The sequence below is a fragment of the Chrysemys picta genome, chromosome 3 (assembly GCF_011386835.1).
Source record: "Chrysemys picta bellii isolate R12L10 chromosome 3, ASM1138683v2, whole genome shotgun sequence".
NCBI classification, from domain to species: domain Eukaryota; kingdom Metazoa; phylum Chordata; order Testudines; family Emydidae; genus Chrysemys; species Chrysemys picta.
In genome coordinates this window covers 167687162-167710463 of record NC_088793.1, presented here as the reverse complement: position 1 = coordinate 167710463, position 23302 = coordinate 167687162, and the positions used below count along the sequence as shown (strand labels likewise).

Below are 23302 nucleotides of genomic sequence, written 5' to 3'. Positions count from 1 at the left end.
AATTGAGGCTATAGGGGGCTAGTATATTTTGTTGTAGATGTATGTAATTTCTAGTGGTTTTGTTTTTTGGTCTGTGTGATGTCTTCCCATCTGTACAGTTTTGTAGTATTTGATGACAAAAGCAAAACAGCCAACAATTCTGAAATCCAGAATCCTAATATCAGGTTGTAGTTTTGAAAATCAGTCTAGATACATGTTGTTGACTTTGGAACTCCTCCAAAAACTTTGCAAAAGACCTCTGGCAAAAAGAGAGGGATTCTAGGCCCAGCCATTCCCAGTATAAAACACCTTTTTCTTCTGGTTGAGAGTAAGGGGGGAAAATTTTGCTTAAACATTTTTAACTAAATGTTTTTTCATTGAAATGTGCTGCATTGTCAAAGCCAAAATGTTTCACGGAGATGTATTGATTCAGACAAAGTTTTTGCTGGGAAGGTTTCTGAGGTGCAAAGTGGACTCTTGCAAGGAGGAAGGCCCCCAAATTGAAAACCTGATGTTTTTGATTCAATTTCATTTTGTGAAAGCATTTGAAAGGCTTATGGTTTCATTCCAATCTAGAATAAAAACAAATTTTGAAACCTCGAAAAGTGTCGCCCTCTGGCCAGCTCCACTTAGAACAGTAGAAGAGACATCATTTTCAGATGGAAATGATTTTCCAGTTAATGGTGTTCCTTTAAAGGAAAAAGAGAACATTTTCTTGGGGAAAAAGCTTTTTGCGATTTTAGTAGAGCTGCTGTTGCACAGATCCACACCCTTGCCTGAGTTCACCTATAAAATTCTAGGAACGCAAGATAGTCCTAATAATTCCCCCATTATATTTTATTCAGTGAGTAAATGCCATTTTACTTTCTTAAATTATTACCAATTGTCATCTCCATCTTGAAATGAGCAAGATCAGATTGATTAGAACAATAAAGTAATTTAAGCAACCTTGGTTAATAGAAGCTGTTTATTTTTTAGGGGTTGCTGATATTCCTATTGTGAGAACCGACCCTTACATTTTGTGCAGAACAACTCTAAACCTAAGGACCAGTCCCCGTCTTGCTGCCCAAAGCCAAAAATTGTCACCATGTTCCCAACTTTTACGAAAAGGCAGGTCAGATAATCTTGGGGAGATCTGTAAACCGACAGCTGGTGGCAGCAAATCACAAAAGGTAACTGATCTTAAAAATGTATCTGAATGTGCAGGGCATGGGCAATCCACATCATGTATTTATCTCTCCAAGTGAGTTTGAAGATATGCCGTGTTATTCACACTTCCTTTCTATCTGCCATGAATATAGTGAAAACAAGGTCATCAATGTAAATACAATCAAAAAACCGTGGCATATAACAAAGATCTGGGCATAATGGTACACTTAAAATTGTTGGTATGATCAAATCTGTGATCTCATGCCAAGTGCTCATTAACTTGGTAAATAGAAATGAGGTAACTCTTCCCACTTTAATGCTCATCACAAATATTTGATTATTTCTTGAAAGACCTGGCTGCCTACAGCAGGGGTTGCGTGTGTGCGTGCATAGATGGATTACACACAAAAGCACTCAAAAGTTCGGATATGCTGGAATGAAGGCTCCTTGTCCCAATCTCTCTGTTCAGCCAGCCCCAGTTCTCTTCTCCTCCTCCTCTTAGCTCTGTGTCTTCTCTGTGTCTCCTACACATTCCTTTCCCCGTACCCCCGTCTTCTCTCATAGTCTTCTAGTCCTAGCCTCGCCTACTGGCTCCCTGTCCTTGGCCCCCTCCCCTCACCCCCGTTCCAGTCCCAATCTTGGCATACTCCTTGTCCCAGTCTGCCTTCCCACCCCCACCCCTCCATTTGCCTTTTGTCCCCTCTGCATTTGAGTCCAGTATCTTCCTCCACCACCGTGCATGTGCACCAGCTTGGAGGGGTCATTGGGAGTACAGGAAAGAAAGGTTACTGTCTCAGTTCTGGTGCTTGGCCCAAAGCAGCTTGGAAGAACCGTTGCAGGGAAACTCTGGCGTTGACCCCTGTAGGCCTGGGTTGGAGCATATCAGTTGCTCTGTGAGGATGGCTCAGTGCTGTGTTTTCATATCCGGGAGCTGTGGGGAAATGGCACATGTGCAGTCACTCTGTGGGGAATAGCTCATGCGCAGTTTGGTTAGTACTAAGAGCTGTGCGAGATCCAAGTATACGCAGCAAGGATGAAATCGTCAGAGATTTTAGCTGCTAAAAATCTAAGAATTCTCGCTACTGAGCGTCTGTGAACTGTGATTTTTTTCAAAGGCTTCTAATTTGGCCAAATTTGGGCAGATTTTCCTGGGGATGGCAAAAAGCACATTCTCTGACACAAAGGCCACTCCCTGCCAAATGACAAGTCCCTGCTCCAACACATGGAGCTTTTCAAAGAAAAGTTGCCAGAATATTTTAATATGAGAAAAATGTAGATTTCCCTAGCCTTGCTCTTGGGAATAGCTTAACCATTTTGATTGAAATTCTGCCTCTGTCCCCCACCCCCGAAGAAAAAGAGCATTAGGCAGACATACAGCATGGAAAATTTCAGCCCAAGCAATTAAAGTTTGTAAAGTTATAAGCAGCAGAAAACAGGGTCTTGTAATGGGAGGAGACAGGTAACCTTAATAATAAATGATCCTATGAGCTTTGCCAGTAATATATGTTGGTAACAATTTTGTTTTTGCTGTGGCATTGCTGTGAACTTTGCCAATTTAAACAACACACAAAATCATTCTTTAAGTAATAATCTCTACAAAAACAATCATGCTTCAACAAATTGTTTAAAGAGATATTCTGTTCCCAGAGTTTTCATTTTTTAGGGCCAGACCCTGAAGTCGTTTCTCAATCCTTATGCAAACTTGATCTGATTTTTTTCCTTTGCTTTTAATTATTGAGGACACTGGAATGAAAATTGATCTCATTCTTTAGAAGTTCTGGTACTGAACTTTGTCTTAATGCTTGTATTGTGATAGCCTCAACCAGACACTGGCAACTGCATGTCCACAATCTGAGATTTTGCCCATAGCTAGAAAAACACTATTAGAGTGACGGAACAATTAGAGAGGTGGCACACTATTTCCCCAACTCTTAGGTCTAAAAAGGAATGCTTCCACAGTGTCTGCTTTCAGTGGTAAAAATCATTTATTTTTAGACTTAGCCTTATATTTCTCAAGCTACTATTACAATTACGGAACTGTAAGGACTGTCTTCCCTTTTTCCACTTGACATCAACATTTTAACAGCTTTTATTTTGATAAGTATTGGCGCTAGAAGGCTAAGCCCTGATGCTCATCTCTCACACAGGACCCACATCAGTGTAAGTGGGATGAGAATTGAGACCAATTACCTACACTATCAGAAGCTGTGGCATTTGGGATTTCAATTGTCGTGAAGCACACATTTATAACTACTTAAGTTTTAACTAATTGATGCTAAAATCATGTCAGAATTTGGTGGGAAGTGCAGGGGAGACAAGGATGATTGTAATAGCAGTGGGGACTGAAATTTGAGATAACCCCAAAGGTATAAATATTGTGAAATTTTTCAACAGTTTTCCAAAGCTAGCGTTGAACAGCAAAACATCTGGACAAGATATCCTCTGCAGGCCAGTGTAAATGCTTCAGGACGAAACAACTTTTTCAAGTGCTATTATATTTACAGAATAAACTATAGGACATTTACAAATTCATTATGAAATATCAGTAATTAAACTTAAATTACATATCTCAAAATACAGTTCTGCAGATTAGTGATTGAGCAAGAATAGACTAGACAAGGAATTACTGTGTACTACTCCTTAGCTTTGCCTATACCTTGTTATATTATGTGACTTGCGATTTGTAAAACTTGAACGTGGTGAGGAGTAGGTAGTTGCTGTAAAGCATTCTGCACAGCACTGTTGTATTTTCAAAATGATCAGTATAAACACTGAAGATTCTTGCATTTAGCGGGTGTCTGCCAATTCATGGTATTCGGTTGCTTGGAATGCGTCTCTCACTTCCTGCTGGTATTTAACAAGACTATTTTTTGTTGTGTTGCAGGTAGATGATACTCAACAGTGCCAAGCAGAAACAGCTATTGAACCCATGGAATCTAGTTCAAGATCTCTTTGCATAAATGAGCAACCCACAAAAACTGTTGCTCAGACCTCTAGGGAGAATGTTAACACTCATAAAGGCAGATGTTCCTTGAGCACACAAACATCACCTGAGCAAAATGAAGAAGGCAAAATCTGTATAATACTGTAAACCTGAGTAGTATAAGGGCCCTACCGTCAATAAAACCCTAACCCTGCCTCTTGACCCCTTAAGCCTGCCCCTTGACCCCTTAGACCCCACCCACCTGTCACAGGAAGTCCCGCCCCAGGGGGTGTTACTTCCGGGGTCAAGATGGCCACATGATCCGCAGCAAGGTCTGTCATGTGACCCTCCCCCTAAGAACTCCTCCTCGGTATTGGTTTTACCCCGATAGGACCACCCTGAGAGGAGATTTGACCAGTCAGGGTGAGTTCCAGGGCGGGGTGACCTGTCCGGATGTGGGTCGTGTGACCCCTCTAAGAACTCCTCCCAACACCCTCTGCCAGTCAGAGTGCAGCACTATTACCCCATATGTCCCAGCTCCGGGCAGAGGAGGCCATCTCTTACCAAGGACACGTGTTTTAGAAATTGTGGAAAGGCTGCTGAGAGGAAACGTGGACTCCTTTACCACCCCTGTGAGAACTTCAGACTTTGTTTTAGCCCCGAGCACCTTTGGACTTGTGTGGAGAAAGCGCTACATCAGTGACAGTCCCGAGGAGGACCCTTTGACTCAACCGTTGATGGATACGTTGGAATCCAACCCCGAAACCCTTGTGAGGCACCCCGATGAGTGTGACGGCCTCTCATTGTTCAACCCCCTAGAGGTGGAAGGCGATCATAGCTTAGGGGAGTCACCAGCTGACAAGGTGAACAGAAAAGACGTTGCTCAGGTAAATGAATGATTAAGAAGCGACGGTCGAGGATGGGGTATAATGGGGCTAGGAACCAGGGATTGCGTAAATTAACAACAAGCAGTGGGGTGCTTACACTGCGGGGCGCTCGGGGGGCTTGGCGCGGCACTCGGAGGGGGAGCAGAGTCTTGGCATGGCGTGTCGCTCGGAGGGGGGCGGGAGCGCATCGCTCGGAGGGGGGCAGGGGCTTTGTGCGGCGTGGCACTTGGAGGGGCGGGGCTTCGGGTGGCACGGTGCCGAGGGGGCGGGGGCTTGCACGGCGGCGCATGGGGGGTGGGGCTTCAGGCAGCACAGCACTCAGAGGGGGCGGGGGCTTGGCGTGGCGCTCGGAGGGGGGGCAGGGGCTTGGCACGGCACGTGGCTCGGAGGGGGGGTGCGGTGCGGCGCTTGGAGGGAGCGGGGCTTCGGGCGGTGCGGCGCTTGGAGAGCTCGGGGCTTCGGGCGGCGCGGCGCTGGCGGAGCGGGTGTTTGCACGGCGCACAGGGGGTGGGGCTTCGGGCAGCACAGCGCTTGGAGAGGGGGCGGGGGCTTGGCGCGTCACTTGGAGGGGGGCAGGGGCTTGGCACGGCACGTCTCTTGGAGTGGGGGCGCGGCGTGGCGCTTGGAGGGGGTGGGGCTTCGGGCGGCGTGGTGCTGGGGGGGGCGGGGATTTCGGCGGCGCTGGTGGGGGCGGGTTCAGCTGTGCATCGCTCACAGGGGGGGGTACGGCGGGGCGGCGCTCTTCTTTTTGCCTGGGCTGGCAAAAAAGTTAGAGCCAGCCCTGCCTCGACTGTCGCTTCTTAATCATTCATTTACCTGAGCAACGTCTTTTCTGTTCACCTTGTCCGCCGGTGACTCCTCCAAGCCATGATCACCTTCCACCTCTAGGGGGTTGAACAATGAGAGGCCATCACACTCATCGGGGTGCCTCACAAGGGTTTTGGGGATGGATTCCAACGTATCCATCAACGGTTGAGTCAAAGGGTCCTCCTTGGAACTGTCACTGATGTAGCACTTTCTCCACACACGTCCAGAGGTGCTCCGGTCTAAAACAAACTCCGAAGTTCTCACGGGGGTGGTTAAGGAGTCCACGTTTCCTCTCAGCAGCCTTTCCACAATTTCTAAAACACATGTCCTTGGTAAGAGATGGCCTCTTCTGCCTGGAGCTGGGACTTCTGGGGTAATGGTGCTGCACTCTGACTGGCAGAGGGTGTTGGGAGGAGTTCTTAGAGGGGTAACACGACCCACTTCCAAACAGGTCACCACGCCCCAGGACTCCCCCTAATTGGTCAAGTCTCCTCTCTGGGAGGTCCTATCAGGGCAAAACCCATTCTGATTGGTAGAGGATGGTGGGAGGAGTTCTTAGAGGGGTCACATAAGGCACCTTGCTTCTAGTCATGTGGCCGCTTTTACCCTGGAAGTAATACCCTCTGTGGCGGGACTTCCTGTGACAGGTGGGCGGGGTTTGAGGGGTCAAGGGGTGGGGCTTAAGGGGTCAAGGGGCAGGGTTAGGGTTGGATTGACGGTAGGAGGTTACTAGCCTGCATGTAGTGACTCGGTGTGACTCCCCTCCTGCCCAGCAGAGGGAGAGCCCTTACAGACACCCAAGTGGGCGGAGTCACCGACTCCTGTTCCCGCCCCCGGAAGTCAAGGGGCGGTACAGGAAGTATAAAAGTTGGCCGCCACAGTTCAGTGAGGCCCCAGCCACCGCAGCGAGCAGACGTGCGGCCAGGAGCTCCCGGCCAGGAGACCCTCGAGGCTGTTGCCCTAACTGGCCGGAGCTACCCCGAGCCCACTACGAGGAGGAACCACCGGAGCCTGTCCGCTCCCAACATTGGGAGGAGCCGTCGGACCTGCCCCGCGCCAACTACGAAGGCGAGGAGCCCCCAGAGCCCCTCCGCCCCTGCTGTTACCCGGAGGAGCCGCCGGAGCCTCAGTGGCCGGATTTCCCCGAGGAGCTGCCAGACCTGCCCCCAAGCCCCGGACCAGAGGAACCGATGTTTCTGGACTGGCCCGAGCCCGGCGTCACCTGACCTACCAAACTGATTGTTGCTCAGCCCCTGCAACAAAGGGGCCTGAGTTGTGACTATTTGTGCCCCGCCCTGATCCAGGGTATGGGCCTACGAAACTCACTGTTGTACTGGTGCTCAGTCCCTTCACCAAAGGGCCTGAGCCCCCTAACTGTGTATTGTTGCTCAGCCCCTGCACCAAAGGGCCTGAGCTCCTGAACTGTTGTGTATTGTTGCTCAGCCCCTGCACCAAAGGGCCTGAGCCCTTAACTAACTATTTGTTTGCTCAGCCCCTGCACCAGAGGGCCTGAGCCCTGAACTAACTGGTTGTTTGTTCCACCAGTAGTGAGTCGGTGTGGCTCCCCTCCTGCCCAGGAGGGTCGAGCCCCGGCACGAACCTTCTACACTGCAGTTATATGACTTCAGATCAAGATAACCTTTGTAAGATAAATAGTTTTCATGACTAGGTATGAAAACTATATGCTCACTATTTTTTGTCAAAATAATTTGTATAATACTTTGAACACTAAATCATTTTTACAGGTCTTGTTGTTAAACATTTCCTGAGAACTATGTCAGGAAAGCTATGTTGAAAGAATGGTCATATCCATTTTTATTTCACAACATGTTGGTAATAGAGCTGATCGTTGTACAATGTTCTGTAAATAATTCTGTAGAAACTTGTTTGAGATAAAATTTAATAGAAATGCAGTTAAATACCAAACCACACATTACATTAGCAGTATTCCTTCTGTATATAGATGTTTCATTAAATTTCCAAAACACATTTCTGAGACTATTCATTACTAGAAGTTCACCTTGATCACCTTGATTGATTGGTCCTTCAGCCCTCATCTCGATTGCACCAATCACAACACGTCTTCCATTCTTCTTGTATCATGGCCTTCCTTCTCCATGTGCGGCCATGTCTTTTCATGGTAACATCTTCCCATCTCTTTGGAGTTTGACCGAGTGCAGCTGCTAGTCCATCGATTGTCAGTGAGCCTCACTATATGCCCGGCCTATCGCATTTTACTATGCCTACTCTCGACAACGACGTTCAGCACTCCACTCTGCTGTCTGATCTCTTCATTGGGGACTCGGTCGTGGATTGAAATTCCCAGAATTCTTCTTTCCATCGCCCTCTCCATGACAGACAGTTGCTGCTCCTCTGTCAGCACCCATGTTTCACTACCATACAACAGTGCAGTACAGTAATTCCTCGCTTAACGTTGTAGTTATGTTCCTGAAAAATATGACTTTACGCGAAACATTGTTAAGCAAAACCAATTTCCCCGTAAGAATTAATATAAATGGGTGGGGTTAGGTTCCAGGGAAATGTTTTTCACCAGAGAAAAAACTATACACACACACACACCACATTTTAAACAAACACTTTAATACTGTACACAGCGATGACGATTCTGAAGCTTGGTTGAGGGGGTGGAAGAGAGTGAGATATTTCCCCAGGGAATGCCTTACTGCTAAATGATGAACTAGCTTTTGGCTGAGCCTTCAAGGGTTAAAATGTTGTTAATGTAGCCTCACACTCTACAAGGCAGCACCAATGGGGGGAGACAGCATGGCAAACAGAGACACACACCCTGTGTGCGGGAGAGAGAGAGAGAGAGATGCACATTGCCCCTTTAAGTATGCTGACCCCACTCGTAAGTACATTGTCTTTTTAAGTCTATCGGGAGTTGAGACATCAGCTGCTGCCCCAATCTCTCTCTGTCTCTCTCCATCAGTGTCACCACCCTGCTTTATATGGAGAAGGGGTAAGTGGGGTGCAAGAGCAGGGGAGAGGGGGAAACCCTGACATTAGCTCCCCTCCCCCCCTTGCACAGCAAGCAGGAGGTTCCCAAGAGCAGCTCCAAGGCAGAGGGCAGGAGCAGCACATGGCAGTGGGCGGAGGGACATCTGAACTGCCCGCAATTGATAGCCGGCTGGGCAGCTGCTGCACAGGGAACTTAGGGGAGCGGGGAGCTGAAGGGGGGGGGCTGCTGGTCCACCCAGATCCTAAGCCGCCAACAGCTAGCTGCAACAGGCTGCTCTTCCTGCAAGCAGTGGACAAAGCAGGCGGCTGCCACTCGACATTATAAGGTGTCATAAGTTTCATCCCCACTCTGGACTTTAGAGTACAGATATGGGGGCCTGCATGTGAACCTCTAAACTGAATTACCAGCTTAGATCTGGTTTTGCTGCCACCACTCCCAAGTGCTAACTATTAAGTCCCATTAAAAGACAATTTTCAACAGTGCCTTCAATAGGACTTGTGCTCCTAAGTTATTGAAGTGCTTTTAAAAATAACACCCTTTGTATTTTTAAAAGCTATTAACTGGCCAGCTTAAGTCTCAATTTTTTTAAAAAAACTGGACTAATATCACCCGATTCTAAAATGACCTCTCACTGTCTGTTCTTCTCTGATGCTCTCTGCATTGACACAAGTTCTTAAGACTTCATCAGACTCTAAATAGTTTATTAGAATTCTTCCAGCTCTTCATCTGGATGACTTCCATCTAGTGAACAATATTAACTCACCTCAACTCCGATCTTGTATCAAATTTGTAAACACTTGGATGCCTGCTGTACCTTTTACATCTTCCCTAAATCCTGGTTAATTTTTATGATATATTTAGCTTACCTATTACCACGTACCTTGGTTTATAGAGTCTCATATTTATAGGTTGTGATAAATGAAGGGGGCGGGGGTAGCTTCCTTTTATGGACCCAGCCAGCCAGCTAGCTAAAAAATCCCTCTTAGTAGCTATTCTCTACTTGCATTACCTGTAAATGGTTAAAAGGCTCACTGCAATGCATAGGTAAAAGGAAGTAAGTGGGCACTTGGCCAAAAGAGCCAATGGGAAGGCTAGAACTTTAAACTGAAACAATACCGCCATTTTGTCTGTCTGTTGTTGTTCTCGGGGAGAAGATCTGCAGCGATGCTGTAAGAAGCTTTGGGCCAGGTATGAAAAATCATCTATATCCTAACTAGAAAATACTCATTTAAAACCCCAGATATGTAAGTAGACCAGGAAATGTCTAGGAAGATGCAATTAGATTCTCTTTTATTTCTTTATGGCTTGTGGATTCCTCTGTGCTAACCCCAGGTGCTTTTGTTTTGCTTGTAACCTTTAAGCTGGACCTTAAGAAAGCTATTTTTGGTGCTTAATCCTTGTATTTGCTCTTTTAAAATCTAGCAATAGCCTGAGTTTCCAGATGTATTTTTCTTTCTTTTTTTAAAATAAAATTTACTTTTTTTAAGAACAGGATTGGAGTTCTGTGTCCTAAGAGGTTTGTGCACATGTTGTTTAATTAGCTGGTGGCAACAGCTGATTTCCAATGTTTTTCCTTTCTCAGCTCTTCCCCAGAAGCGGGGGGGGGGGGGGGGAGTGAAAGGGCTTGAGGGTACCGCAGAGGAAGGAATTCCCAAGGACGTCTCAAAGGGGTTTTACACTTGGGTGGTGGCAGCATACAATACAATAGATCCAATTTGATTGATTTAGCACACAAGCATTTGTGACAAAGTGCCTATATGGTATAATGCTATATTAGAGCTAACTCAAAAAATTATGCACCCCACAATATCCAAATGTATTCACTTACACCAAAAGATGGGTGTGGTCCATGCCACAATGGGAGACGTCAGGGGAAAACATAACTAGGATCTATAACTTTAAAAAATTGCACAAGATAGGTCAGCACAGGCATCCTAACTCACCTATGCAGCATTGCACTGTCTATGCATACAGTGGATCTCATTGGACTTAGTCTGTGGCCCATAGAGTTTAAAGAATTTAAATCTTTTGGTGTATATGAACATAGAGTATCTAGTAGCATGGAGCCCAGATCCCCAAATGGGGTTTCTAGGCTCTACCACATTACAAAAATACTAAACAGAGAACATAAAAGAACTAGGAAGAAATGAATGTCTCTACTTAGGGGATACACAAAACTGAGGAATAATGAATACTTTCCTTGATTAAAACAATGAAATACCAGATGGAACTTGAACTCTTGAGGAATTCTTATGCTCCAAGGCAAGCTTTGTCTAGAATCATCGAGTATCAGGGTTAGAAGGGACCTCATCTAGTCTAACCCCCCCCAAAAAGCAGGACCAATCCCCAGACAGGTTTTTGCCCCAGATCCCTATAATGGCCCCCTTAAGGATTGAACTTGCAACCCTGGGTTTAGCAGGCCAATGCTCAAACCACTGAGCTATCCCACCCCTCTGCTCTAACTATGGAAGTATTCAATACACTGGTTAAGACCAGATCTACACCAGGAACTTTTTACTAATGTTTCCTATTGTGGAAGCCCTTATGCCAAAAAGTCTCCGGTGACATCCAGCATTTTTACTATCGTGTCAATTTAGCATGCTATAGATTTGTTTTTGCCTTATATTGTGATTTAATAAACATTGTAGTAAAAATGCTGGAAGCTGGTGAAACTCCAAATTGGTGGCACAGAACCAGAGCCAGAGCCAGTGGGAATTTAATGTTAAAATTCCCTAGCATAGACTGGCGCTAAATATATGCAGTAATGTCTTCCTCTAGTGCAGAATTATAGATCCTAATGTTTCTAATAGTCTCTGGTGCCATCCAACACTTTTACTATCATGTCAATTTAGTATAATATAGATTGGCTATTGTCTTGTATTTTGATGTAATCTCTCTCTTCACAAACAGAAACAGAGAACAGAAAACCATTCTTTTTGAAAGCACCAGATAAAAGCACCCAAAATAAATATTGTAGTCATGTTTTGTTTCCTTAAAGAAATTAAGACTAACAGCACCACTCATGGTCCTAGAGAGATCTAGTGAAACTATTTTGTAATGTTAATTACAAATAGGAAAACAAAGCTTATTTGTCTTTCAAAAAATCGTAACTAGAAGTTATATTAGTACAATTAATGAATCTATATTTCAGACATACTCAAAATGGAGTCGATCTGACCTTGTGTACGCTAGAGAGCTGAACCACAGGTAACTGAATTAGTAGAACAACAGTAATGTAAATAACAAAAGTCCAATGTTAAACAGTAATGTAAATAACAAAAGTCCAATCCATAAACTAACCATGCTGTTTCATGTTCAGTTCTGCAACACCTTCACACTCATGCTGTTCTACATTATGCAACTGCATTGCCTGCCAGGTACCTATTGCACAGCTCCATGACAGCGGTTTCTAGGAAAGTTTGAAGGGCCTTCTTGAAGCTTAGGGGAACTGTGCAAGGAAAAGTAAAACTCCTAAAATACCTCAGGAACCTGCTTTAAGTCACCTAAAGCAAATGCTCTTTCCTAATCCTGTTCTCAAGATAGCAGCAATGGTGAACACTCAATTCTAAATCCCTCTTGAGCAAGAAAGGATCCTATAAAGTGCTGGACATCCTCATCTCCCACACAGAGTTTTCAGCACTTTACAGGAAACAGCTCCTTCTACACCAGTCTTGTATTTCCCCACATTCCCTGGTCCCTGTCCCGTCTCACTGCCCACTGCATTCCCTTGCCCCTTTACTACTCCATTCTGTTCCTCAAATACAAAGTGTATCTCAGCAACTGTAGTACCTAGAGACTTACTTTAAAAAAAGAAAGGTTAAAATCTGAAGAACAATATGGCATGAAAGAAGTGCTGCTATGCTGCACCACTTCACAGCAGCCTAATCCAAGCACTTAGCCTCCACTGCCTGTTTGTCCACCTTTCTTCAATGCCTCTTTTTATGCATGGAAAACTCTCCTCAAATTAGTCTGTAGGGCATGTAAACATTCTTATTACTGTTTTCCCCCATCTTCCTGACCTTGTTTTTCTGATTGATTGTTAGACTCACTGGTAACATCACATTTTAATTAGATTGTAAACTCTTCATGGCAGAGGACTTAATTTACTCGGTCTTTGTATGACGGGGAGGATACATAATATAATTAGTAGTAATGAAAAGCTATGTTACATAAAATTAAGAGTTAAACAATATTTCCATGAAGTGAAATAATTGCAAAGAGAATTATCTATATTATGCTGCAATAAAAAGGTTTCCACAGCATGCACCTTTTCTATTACTGGTTCACAAGAGAAGGCAAAAATACCTTAACTCAAAAATCTCAGGGGGAACAATGCTCGGCTCATAGTCACTGGATGGTTTCCAGTATGCAGACTTGGACAGGCTGACAAATCAGAGTGGAGCAGTACAGAAGGGTATTAAAAGGGTCAATTTAAGCACAATAGAGCGCACATACTTCATTGAGTGCAGCTGTTTAAAGACCTTGTTTTAAGAAAAACATACACATTTTGTCTTTGTTTAATAAGTACAGTAGAACCTCAGAGTTACAAATGCCTTGAAAATGGAGGTTGTTCATAACTCTGAATAAAACGTTACGGTTCTTTCAAAAGTTTATAACTGAACAGTGACTTAATACAGCTTTACGCAACAGAGGGTCCTGTGGCACCTTTGAGACTAACAGAAGTACTGGGAGCATAAGCTTTCGTGGGTAAGAACCTCACTTCTTCAGAAGCAAGAAGAAGTGAGGTTCTTACCCACGAAAGCTTATGCTCCCAGTACTTCTGTTAGTCTCAAAGGTGCCACAGGACCCTCTGTTGCGTTTTACAGATTCAGACTAACACGGCTACCCCTCTGATACTTAATACAGCTTTGAAACTTTACTATGCGGAAGAAAAATGCTTTTAACCATCTTAATTTAAATGAAACAAGCTCAGAAACAGTTTCCTTACCTTGTCAATTTTTTAAAAACTTTCCCTTTATTTTTTAGCAGTTTACATTTAACACAGTGCTGTACTCGTTTTTTCTTTCTTTTTTTTAGTGGGGGGGAAGTCTCTGCTGCTGCTTGACTGCATACTCCGGGTTCCAAACGCAGTGTGTAGTTGACCCGTAAGTTCGTAACTCTGAGGTTCTATTGTAGCTATCATCTCCCGTGGCCATGCAACAGATAAGCAAAACAGGGCTTGGCTCAGCGGTAAGAGAGTCTGTAACATGTTAATCATGGATTAGGAGAAAATGAATAGTTTTCCCTACAAAAGTATTTAAAAAAATTTAAACAAGTTGTAATAAGGAATATGCTAAAGAAAGAAGGGACATGATAAAAATATATAAAATTATTAGTGGTATAGAAAAGATTGGTAGAGAGAACAGATTTTCCCAATCTCCTAAAACAAGAGCAAGGGGCACTAAATGAAATTAGGTAGGAAAATCGAAACAGATAAAATGTGTGATTAAATTATGCAACTTGTTGCCCTAGGAAGTCATTGAGTCCAAAAACTTAGCAAGATTTAAAAAGTGGTTAGATATGTACATGGATATCAAGAATATTCAGGATTATCGTACTAAATGGCAGCACATTTTTTGAAGGGATATTAAATTTTGTGCATCAGGGCCTAAACCTAGCTCTAAGAGACTAGGATCTGACTAGGTGGGGAGGATACTAGCAGCATGATTTAGTGGCCAGAGCACTAGCCTGGGATTCAAAAAACCTGGGTTCTACTCCCCACTCAGCAGCTAGGTAATGCTGTTTCTACTCTCTGTACCTCAGTTTCCCCATTTGTAAAATAAGGATAACAATGCTAACCAACTTTGTAAAGCTCTTTGAGATCCACTAATGAAACATGCTATAAGAGAACAAAGTATTATTACTACTGCCAGGTTCTGACACCTTCCTCTGAAGCACCTGGTTCTCATCACAGTCAGAGATAGGATACTAGATGGAATGGACCTTGGGTCTGATACACTATGATAGTTCCTATATTTGCTAAGTTACAGTGCAGGAAGTGATTTTGACAAGTTTACCTTTCAAAGGGATAATATTTTAATATAATACACAATTCTTGTATGCCTGCTTCACCTATGTACTAGCTTGTGCACCACATAGGTTGTCAATGCAACTACATTCAGCAAAGGTCTTTTTAGTCACCTGCAATCTTTAGCTAAAAACAGATTTTGATCAGTTGGGAGCAGGTATTTAAAAAAATGAAAACAAAAAAACAAAAAAAAAAACTTGCTTTCTGTGTTACTATAGCCAGGGGTCTGTGAAGACAGGCTGGTCAGTTCTGAAAAAGCTGGCTTCAAAAAAACTACACTGACACTCCCCTGTGCCCAGTGTAAAGCTGCCAGCTGGCTCCACACAGGTTGCACTTCATTGAGTTCTAGGATCCTGAGAAAAGAATTTTGGCCAGCTTTAGAGGGCAGGCAGTGTTAGAGGGCCTATATTAATTAAAATATAGCACCTTTAAAACAGCTAGCATTCTTACCCAGTGGACATAAATGAATCACCAGCATTTCAGTCACATGAAGTTTGGTATGTTCGAGTTGTTCAATCCCAGCAATTCTGGCATAGAACAGAAATTAGATTCTATTTTCTGATTTTTGCATCAACAAAACAATTAAACCAACATTTTCAGAAATGTCTATTAATTTTAAGATTGACACCTTGGAGCTGATTATCAGAGGTGCTGAGGACCCCTAACTTCTATTGACTTCAGTTGCAAATGTGGATGTTCTGCATTTAAAAAAAACCAAAACAATAAAAATCAGCCTTTAGATGTCTAAAGTTGAGCACTCAAGAACTGGGTCACCCAAAATTAGTTGCCACTTAAGATGTTTCGGGCAAAAATTTCTTAAGAGTTATTTCTGGTTCTGCCCTTTTGTAGCAATATTTCCCTCATTTTGCTTAGAAGAGTGTTTTGAAAAGTCCATATGGGGAGAAGCCCTTCTCAATATGCATAAAGATTGAAGTTCACCCCTATTCTCTGGCTTGGAGTTTCATTTTGATCATCCTGAAATTTGCAAACATCCACATGGAATGGAAGGTGGCAACAAAACATTTGGGAGCAGTAGCTCTGCATAACAGAAAACATGCAGAGCTTGGAAAGAAAAATAAAGCAATACTTCATACACAAAGTTTATGTCCTTTGGAACTATTCGTCTGCTAACTCATTTTCATGATGCTGTTTTGGTTCTGCTCATCAGCTCACCCGAGCTTAACAAAAGTTTTCAGGCCTGTGCTTCTCCAGAGTTTAGGGTTACCATACGTCCAGTTTTTCCCGGACATGTCCGGCTTTTTGGTAATCAAACCCCCGTCCGGGGGGATTTGCCAAAAAGACGAACATGTCCGGGAAAATACAGGCCGGGCACTTCCCCCCCCCCCCCCCCCCACGGCTGCTCTGCTCCTCCCCTGACTCTTTGGCTCTGTTTAAGAGCCGAGCTGCCTGAGCGCTCCGGCTTCGGGCAGTCCCCATGCCTCCAGACCCTGCGCCGCCGGAGCAGAGCAGCTGGAGCCCGACCGGCGGCTGGGGTCCGGAGGCACGGGGGCTGCCTGAAGCCGGAGCGCTCGGGCAGCTCAGCTCTTAAACAGAGCCGAAGAGTCAGGGGAGGAGCAGAGCAGCTGGAGCCCGGGAGGGGAAGTGCCCGGCCGGGGGCGCAGGGTCCGGAGGCATGGGGGCTGCCCGAGCGCTACTGGCTTCATGGTTTGCCGGGCAGCCTCCAGACCCTGCACCCCCGGCTGGGTGCTTCCCCTTCCAGGCTCCAGCTGCGCTGGGGAAGCGCCAACCAGGGGCGCAGGGTCTGGAAGCTGCCCGGCAAACCGTGAAGCCGGTAGCGCTTGGGCAGCCCTTTCCGCATGGCTGGGAGGGAGGAGGGTGAGTTAGGGCGGGGACTTTGGGGAAGGGGCGGGGAATGGGCAGAGTTGGGTGGGGAATGGGTGGAGTTGGGGCGGGGCTGGGGTGGGGAAGGGGCGGGGCCAGGGCCCCGTGGAGTGTCCTCTTTTTTTATTTTTTAAATATGGTAACCCTACCAGAGTTGCAACTTCTGTAGTTATTTACATCTGGTCAAAGTGAATGTAAAATTCTACCATATCAAAAGAAATGAGTTATGAGAAAAAGCTCCCCACCTCCATTATCTGTTTCTAAGATTAGCATTGTAAACTTAGGTCTTGTCTACACTGGCAAGCTTCTGCGCAGTAAAGCAGCTTTTTGCGTTGTAACTCCTGAGGTGTACACACTGCCAACCCACTTAGTGCACAGAAACTGCGCAGTTGCAGTGCTGTAAAAAAACCACCCCGAGAGGCGTACAGCTTTCTGTGCCGGGGCTACAGTGCCGTGGTGTCAGTGTAGACATCCTGGTCCATTACAGTGCTGTGATTGGCCTCCTGGAGGTGTCCCACAATGCCTGTTCTTGCCACTCTGGTCATCGGTTTGAACTCTACTGCCCTGCCCTCAGGGCACCAACCGTCATCCCCACCCCGTAAATTCCTTGGAATTTTGAAAGTCTCCTTCCTGTTTGCTCAGTGATGCGTGCAGTGGTCTCAGCACATCTTTACAGGTGGCTATGCCTGCTCCATGCACCAGGCGATCCCCTGCTTGGAGCAACGCCAAGCTGCTGGACTTCATTAGCATTTGGGGAGAGGAGGCTGTCCAGTCCTAGCTGCACTCCAGCCGTAGGAATTATAATACCTACGGACAGATTTCACGTTGCATGACAGAAAGGAGCCACAACCGGGACAACAATGCAGTGTAGGGTAAAAGTGAAGGAGCTGCAGAACGCCTAACCCAAGACGTGGGAGGCAAACTGCTGCTCCAGTGCTGCATCCACGAGCTGCCGGTTCTACAAAGAGCTGGACACGATACTCGGTGGCGACCCCACCTCCACTGCGAAGGCCACTGTGGATACTTTGGTGGCTCATGTGCCAGTCGAGATTGGATCGAGCCAGGATGAAATCTTGGACAAGGATGTGGAGGGGGACCCAGAGGCAGAGGACGACCCAGAGGTCAGAGATGTACGCAGCCAGGAGCTCTTTTCTACCCCGGATGAGGCTAGCCAGTCACAGCTGTCGGATTTTGGCGAAGCGCAAACAGGAGAGGAGGCCACTGGTACGTTGATTTGATATTAGGAATCACTGAAGTGAGTTTCTGGGGGCAGGAGGGTTGTAGAAAGCAGGCTTGTGTCTGTATGATGCTTTGTTTCTTGCCCCATTAACGGTAACTTTCATGTGTCACTGTGCCATCACAGGGGAGGGGGAAGAGAAAACGACACACATGACACCATTGCTGCATACAGGTGAGCCGCATAAGGGCCAGGGCAGAAGCCGCAGTCTTGGAGAAGACCCTCCCTTGATTCCCTGCTCACCCTCAGCAGCGAGCTCTTCCATAATGGACACAGCCCGTGGAAAATGTGGGGCCAGGAATGATTATCAGGCCACCCTTACAGTGCTGGCTCTCCCCAAGAGACACATGCCCAGTGTACAGTAGGGCCCGGGAACACTGATTTACCCTGCCCCTGTGGCTACTCACCATTTTGGGGGTCTTGTGGCTCATGTGTGCTTGCCTGGGGTCAGCCAGTTAGTGACAGGTATGTGAAAAGTGGCTGTGTTTTAAATCACTGAATTAGTGTTCTATGTGTTGCAAACAATACTGCTTCTGTAAAATGTTGCGTTTTAGCTTCATAGAGATGACCTCGGGAGCCCAGCCTCCCTCTTTCTTATCACCAGCTGAACGGCTGCGCAGAATTAGAAAGTGGACACAGAGAACTAAGGAGGACTTTCTGCGTGACGTTATGATGCACTCCGCAGCCGAAAAACAGGAATTGAAGGAATGGCGGGACAGCGAGAAGAGGGACCGAAAGGAGAACGCAGCACACCAGAATGAAGCCACGGAGTGGCTCTTAAACGTTATGGAGCTCCAAGTGGACATGCTCCAGGCGATACTAGCTCTGTGCCCACCCTCCCTGCAGGCGCCATCTCAAAACTCTTTCCCACCCTCCCTCCAGACACTGCCAACACATTCTTATCAACCTCTGGGCGCCAGTCTGCACTCACGGCATCCCATTCCTCCCCATCCCAGTCCAGCACTGCGCACTCCCGGTACTCAACACCTGTCCCTTTGCAGTATAGCCCTGAAGTACAGTACCCGCTGCACTGTACTCCAAAGGAGAAGGTTGGATACAATCTCTGGACATACACAAATCTTTAACCGTCCCAGGACCCCACCTCCTCCTGGGACCTTCCATTCCCCCATCCCCCTCAATGCTGATGTGTTTTTTTGTTTGACTCTCTCCTCCAGTTGTTGTTTTTTAATAAAAATTGTGTTGGTTTGAAAGAAATCTTTATTCTATTAATTGAAAGCAAACAGAGCCCTGCAAAGCAACAGACAATTATCTTAAACCTTCATACTGCATCAACTGCACCAATCACAACCACCTCCTAGAATTACAAGCACTGCACTCCCGAGCATAGCAACAAATATTAGTGGCTCTCAGCTTCAAATCACTGCCTCAAGGAATCCCTGATCCTTATGGCTCTGCGCTGCACCCCTCTAATAGCCCTGGTCTCTGGCTGTTCAAATTCAGCCTCCAGGCGCTGAGCCTCAGCAGTCCAGCCCTGAGTGAAGCTTTCACCCTTCCCTTCACAAATATTATGGCGCGTACAGCATGTGGCTATAAGCATTGTCATCGGCCAGGTCTAGCTTCCCATATAGGCAGCGCCGGGGGGCCTTTAGATGATCAAAAGCACACTCAACAGTCATTCTGCACTTGGTCAGCCTGTTGTTGAATGGCTCCTTGCTGCTGTCAAGGTGTCCCATGTATGGCTTCATAAGCCATGGCATTAAGGGCTAGGCGGGATCTCCAAGGATCACAATGGGCATTTTGACTTTCCCTAAGGTGATCTTCTGGTCCGTGAAGAAAGTCCCTGCTTCCAGCTTCATGAACAGGCCAGTGTTCCGAAAGATGCGTGCGTCATGTACCTTTCTGGACCAGCTTGTGATAATGTCTGTGAAACACCCAACAGTTTGGGATCCATTCCTGCAGACCGAAGAGGCAGAGGGCGCAGTACACAAACCATTGAGAGATGGCACCAAATGTGGATGGAAGCACAGGGATTGCTGGGATGCGAAGCAATGCATCACAGGGCACTGGGAGAGGACCCAGGATGCCCCGCGACCCCCTCCACCTTCCCACAACTCTTAGTGGCAGAAGAAGAGATGTTCTGTGGGATAGCTGCCCAGAGTGCACCGCTCTGAATACTGCTGCAAGTGTGAACACTCTATTGTGCAGGCAACAGAGTGTGAACACACAACAGTGGTTTCCCTTCAGCGCTCTCTGAGTGGCGCTGTAACTCTGCCAGTGTAGACATACCCTTAAAATCTCCACACCCCTATCCTCTGCTCTGTAGTGCAGCATATGGTGCAATCCTGCTTTCACATAAGTCAATGAGTTTTAATTTTGGTAGGAGCAGGCCCACTGCTCTGCACAGCTCTTACTATGTTGTGATCTGCACCCCAACTCTGTAGACTTTTCATGTTAGTCACCCTCTTAGATCCTATGCTCAGCTCATCTCAGTCTCTGCTGCCCTGAGGCGCTCTCCCCCCATGCCCAAACCCCAATTTAGCATTCCCTCCTGAACTCACTCATCCCCCTTGCAGAATTCTCCCCTTCTCAACCTGTGATCTATTCTTAACCCTTGGCTCCCTAGCTTACCTCTCACCTTTGCCCAAGTCCTCTACCATCAGTCTCTGCTTAACTCCATACCCAGGGGTTCTCAAATTTCATTGCACCGCGACCCCCTTTTGACAACAAAAGTTACTACACAACCCCAGGAGGAGGAACCAAAGTCTGAGCCCACCTGAGCCCCGCCATCTCAAGTAGGGGGAGGCCAAAGCCTGAGCTAAACCACCCGGAGCTGGAGGGCCAAAGCCAAAAGGCTTCAGCCCCAAGCAGGGGGGCTTGTAACTTGAGCCCCACCACACAGGACTGAATCCCTCAGGCTTCAGCTTCGACCCCAGGCAGAGGGTCTTGGGCTTTGGCCCCAGGTGGTGGGGTTCAGGCTTTGGGCTCCAGCAAGTCTAAGCCAGCCCTAGTGACCCCAATAAAATGGGGTTGCAACCACCTTTGGGGTCCTAACCACCTTTGGGGTTCCAACTCACAGTTTACAAAAACAACAAGGAGTCTGGTGGCACCTTAAAGACTAACAGATTTATTTGGGCATAAGCTTTCGTGAGTAAAAACCTCACTTCTTCCGAAGAAGTGAGGTTTTTACTCACGAAAGCTTATGCCCAAATAAATCTGTTAGTCTTTAAGGTGCCACCAGACTCCTTGTTGTTTTTGTAGATACAGACTAACATGGCTACCCCCTGATACTTAACTCACAGTTTGAGACCCGCTGCCCTAGATGCAGAGATCTGTTTCCTCTAAAGCAAAACTCTTAACAGGCATCTAGACTATGTTTACTTGTGCAACTACTGACCTCACTGCTCCTCCCCTTCCTTCATCCTAATCCTTCTGTGTCATACTTTGTGTGCCCATCATCTATTAAGAGTGCTCTCCTTGCCCCATGCTGTGCAGAACTCATTCCCTGCATCCCTATGAAGATATCTTGCCTTTCACCTCAGCCCTACTCAGCTGCCTCCACTTTGCAGAGCTCCCAGGGTAGCCTGTACTTTGAGCTAGAGGAGTAATTTCCAGCTCGAAGAAACATACCCGGGCTAGCTCTGATGAACTAGTAGGCTAAAAATAGAAGCGTATCTGTGGCAACCCAGGGCTGGACAGACTAGCTGCCTGAGTTCACACCTAGTGTCTTGGATGGGATTGTATTCAGGCCAGTTAACCCCTCCCACCACTGCTAACACACTTCTATTTTTAGCATGCTGGCTGGATTAGAGCTAGCTGGGCATGTCTCCTGGAGCTCAAAATTATACTTCCAGATCAAGGGGCACCATACTTGGATGCACCCCTGCAGGCCCTGATTAGCTTCCTATTCTATGCAGCTTGGCCTTGCTTAGCTCACCACCCTGCTCAGCTCTCATCTACTCTGTGGCATTGCTCATCTCCAGGCTGTGTAGAACTCAGGCCCACTACCCTACTTTGTATGGAGGCCTCCTTCACCCACTCTCCTCCTTTCGACCTCCCCCACCCCCAGCACAACCCTCCCCATGCACACAGTATACAGCACTCCCCATAGGCGTTGACTCCAGGGCTGGAGCACCCACGGGAACAAAATAGTGAGTGCTCAGCACCACTGGCGGGCCCTGCCAATCAGCTGTTCCCCCTCTCTCCTTCCCTCCCAGCGCCACCGGCTAGAAATGGATCAGCTGTTCAGTGGCAAGGAGGCGCTGGCGGGGTGTGTGGAGTGCACTCAGGGCAGAAAGAGGTGGAGTGGGGGCAGAGCAGGAGTCGATCACCCCCAGGGAAAATGAGAAAGTCAGCACCTGTAGCACTCCCCTGCCACATCAAAGCCCAGCGCACAGCTCTCAGCCTGCATCTCTCCCCCCACCCGCCAGGGCACAGCTCTCAGCCTGCATCTCTCCCCCCCCAGGGCACACCTCACAGCCTGCATCACTCCCACTCCGCCCCGCCCAGCTCGCAGCCTGTAGCTCCCAGGGCACAGCTCGCAGCCTGTAGCTCCCCTCCCCCGAGCTCTCCCGCCCCAGCAGTGCTCCCCGCGGTGCGTGGCGGGGATTAGCCGCGACACGTTCCTGTCGCCGCAGAGGCTGCTCTGCCGTTGCGCTCGTTGCTCGCTCCTTCCTCCCCCCTCCCATCCGATCCTTGCGCGGCCAGGGGCTAAGTAGTTCCCACCTCCCAGCCGGAGGGAGATCGGGCGGAAGCAGCTAATGGTCACGACCAGGAACGCCCGCCGCCGACCATAATCCTTCCGCCGCTCCCCTGCCCCTCCTTCTCGGGGATAGATCCGGCCGGGCCGAGGCGGAGCGATCCCCGGGCCGTGGGCTGCGTAGGGGCCGGGCCGGGCGAAGCAGGGGGGGAGAGTGTGAGGGGGCGGAGGCGCCGGCTGGAGCAGCGGGGGCGGGGAGGGGGCAATATGGCGGCTCCGTCTTAACTTTCCCCCTCGTCAGGCAGCGCCGCCGCCGCTCCCCGCCCCGCCATGCCGGGCATGATGGAGAAGGGAGCCGAGTTCCTGGGGGGCAAGAGCCGGGCGACCCCCAACGGCACCAAGAGCAGTAGCCCCTCCAACGGGCACTACTCGGAGCCGGAGAGCGGCGGCGGCGACAGCGGCGACGAGCACGGTACGAGCCGCGGACTCCCTGCCGGGCCTAGCAGGGCGAGGCTGATCCGGGGGAGGGGGCGGGGCGCAGCGCTGCTCAGGGCACGAGCGCTGTCGTCTGCGCCGGCCAACGCGGGGGACTGCGCATCTCAGACCTTTGCGCGCGTGCAGGTCGGGCGGCCGCGCGCGGTGCCTTGCCATGGCTCGCGTGTGCGCATCGCACTAGGCAACCAGCGCGTGCGTGCGCTGCACCGCACTGCACATGTGGGGCTGGGGTGGAGGTGCGGGGCGCTGCGCGGAGTGTCTGCGGCGGACCGCCAGAATTCCCGTAAATAACTCCCACCTTCACTAAGTAATAGACCT

The 23302-nt window shown here is 47.7% G+C and overlaps 1 protein-coding gene and 1 long non-coding RNA gene across 6 annotated transcripts in view; both read left to right on the top strand.

Annotated features, from left to right (window-relative positions):
- Nucleotides 1-919: 919 nt before the first annotated feature.
- Nucleotides 920-7734, top strand: LOC135982504 (uncharacterized). Its single transcript, XR_010599896.1, has 3 exons — nt 920-1151; nt 4013-4975; nt 6685-7734. It is a non-coding gene; the product is annotated as an uncharacterized LOC135982504 (long non-coding RNA).
- A 14943-nt stretch (nt 7735-22677) lies between these two features.
- The window catches only part of RCOR3 (REST corepressor 3), a 37112-nt gene continuing 36487 nt past the window's right edge, over nt 22678-23302 (top strand). The window contains exon 1 of one of the 5 annotated variants that reach the window (XM_042855120.2): nt 22678-22961. In XM_042855120.2, coding sequence (XP_042711054.1) covers nt 22820-22961 — 142 coding nt within the window. In that variant the 5' untranslated portion in view covers nt 22678-22819. Of the gene's footprint in view, nt 22962-23104; nt 23268-23302 lie in introns of those variants that run through there. The other 4 variants (XM_005306346.5, XM_005306344.5, XR_010599893.1 and 1 more) reach the window with 4 other exon arrangements.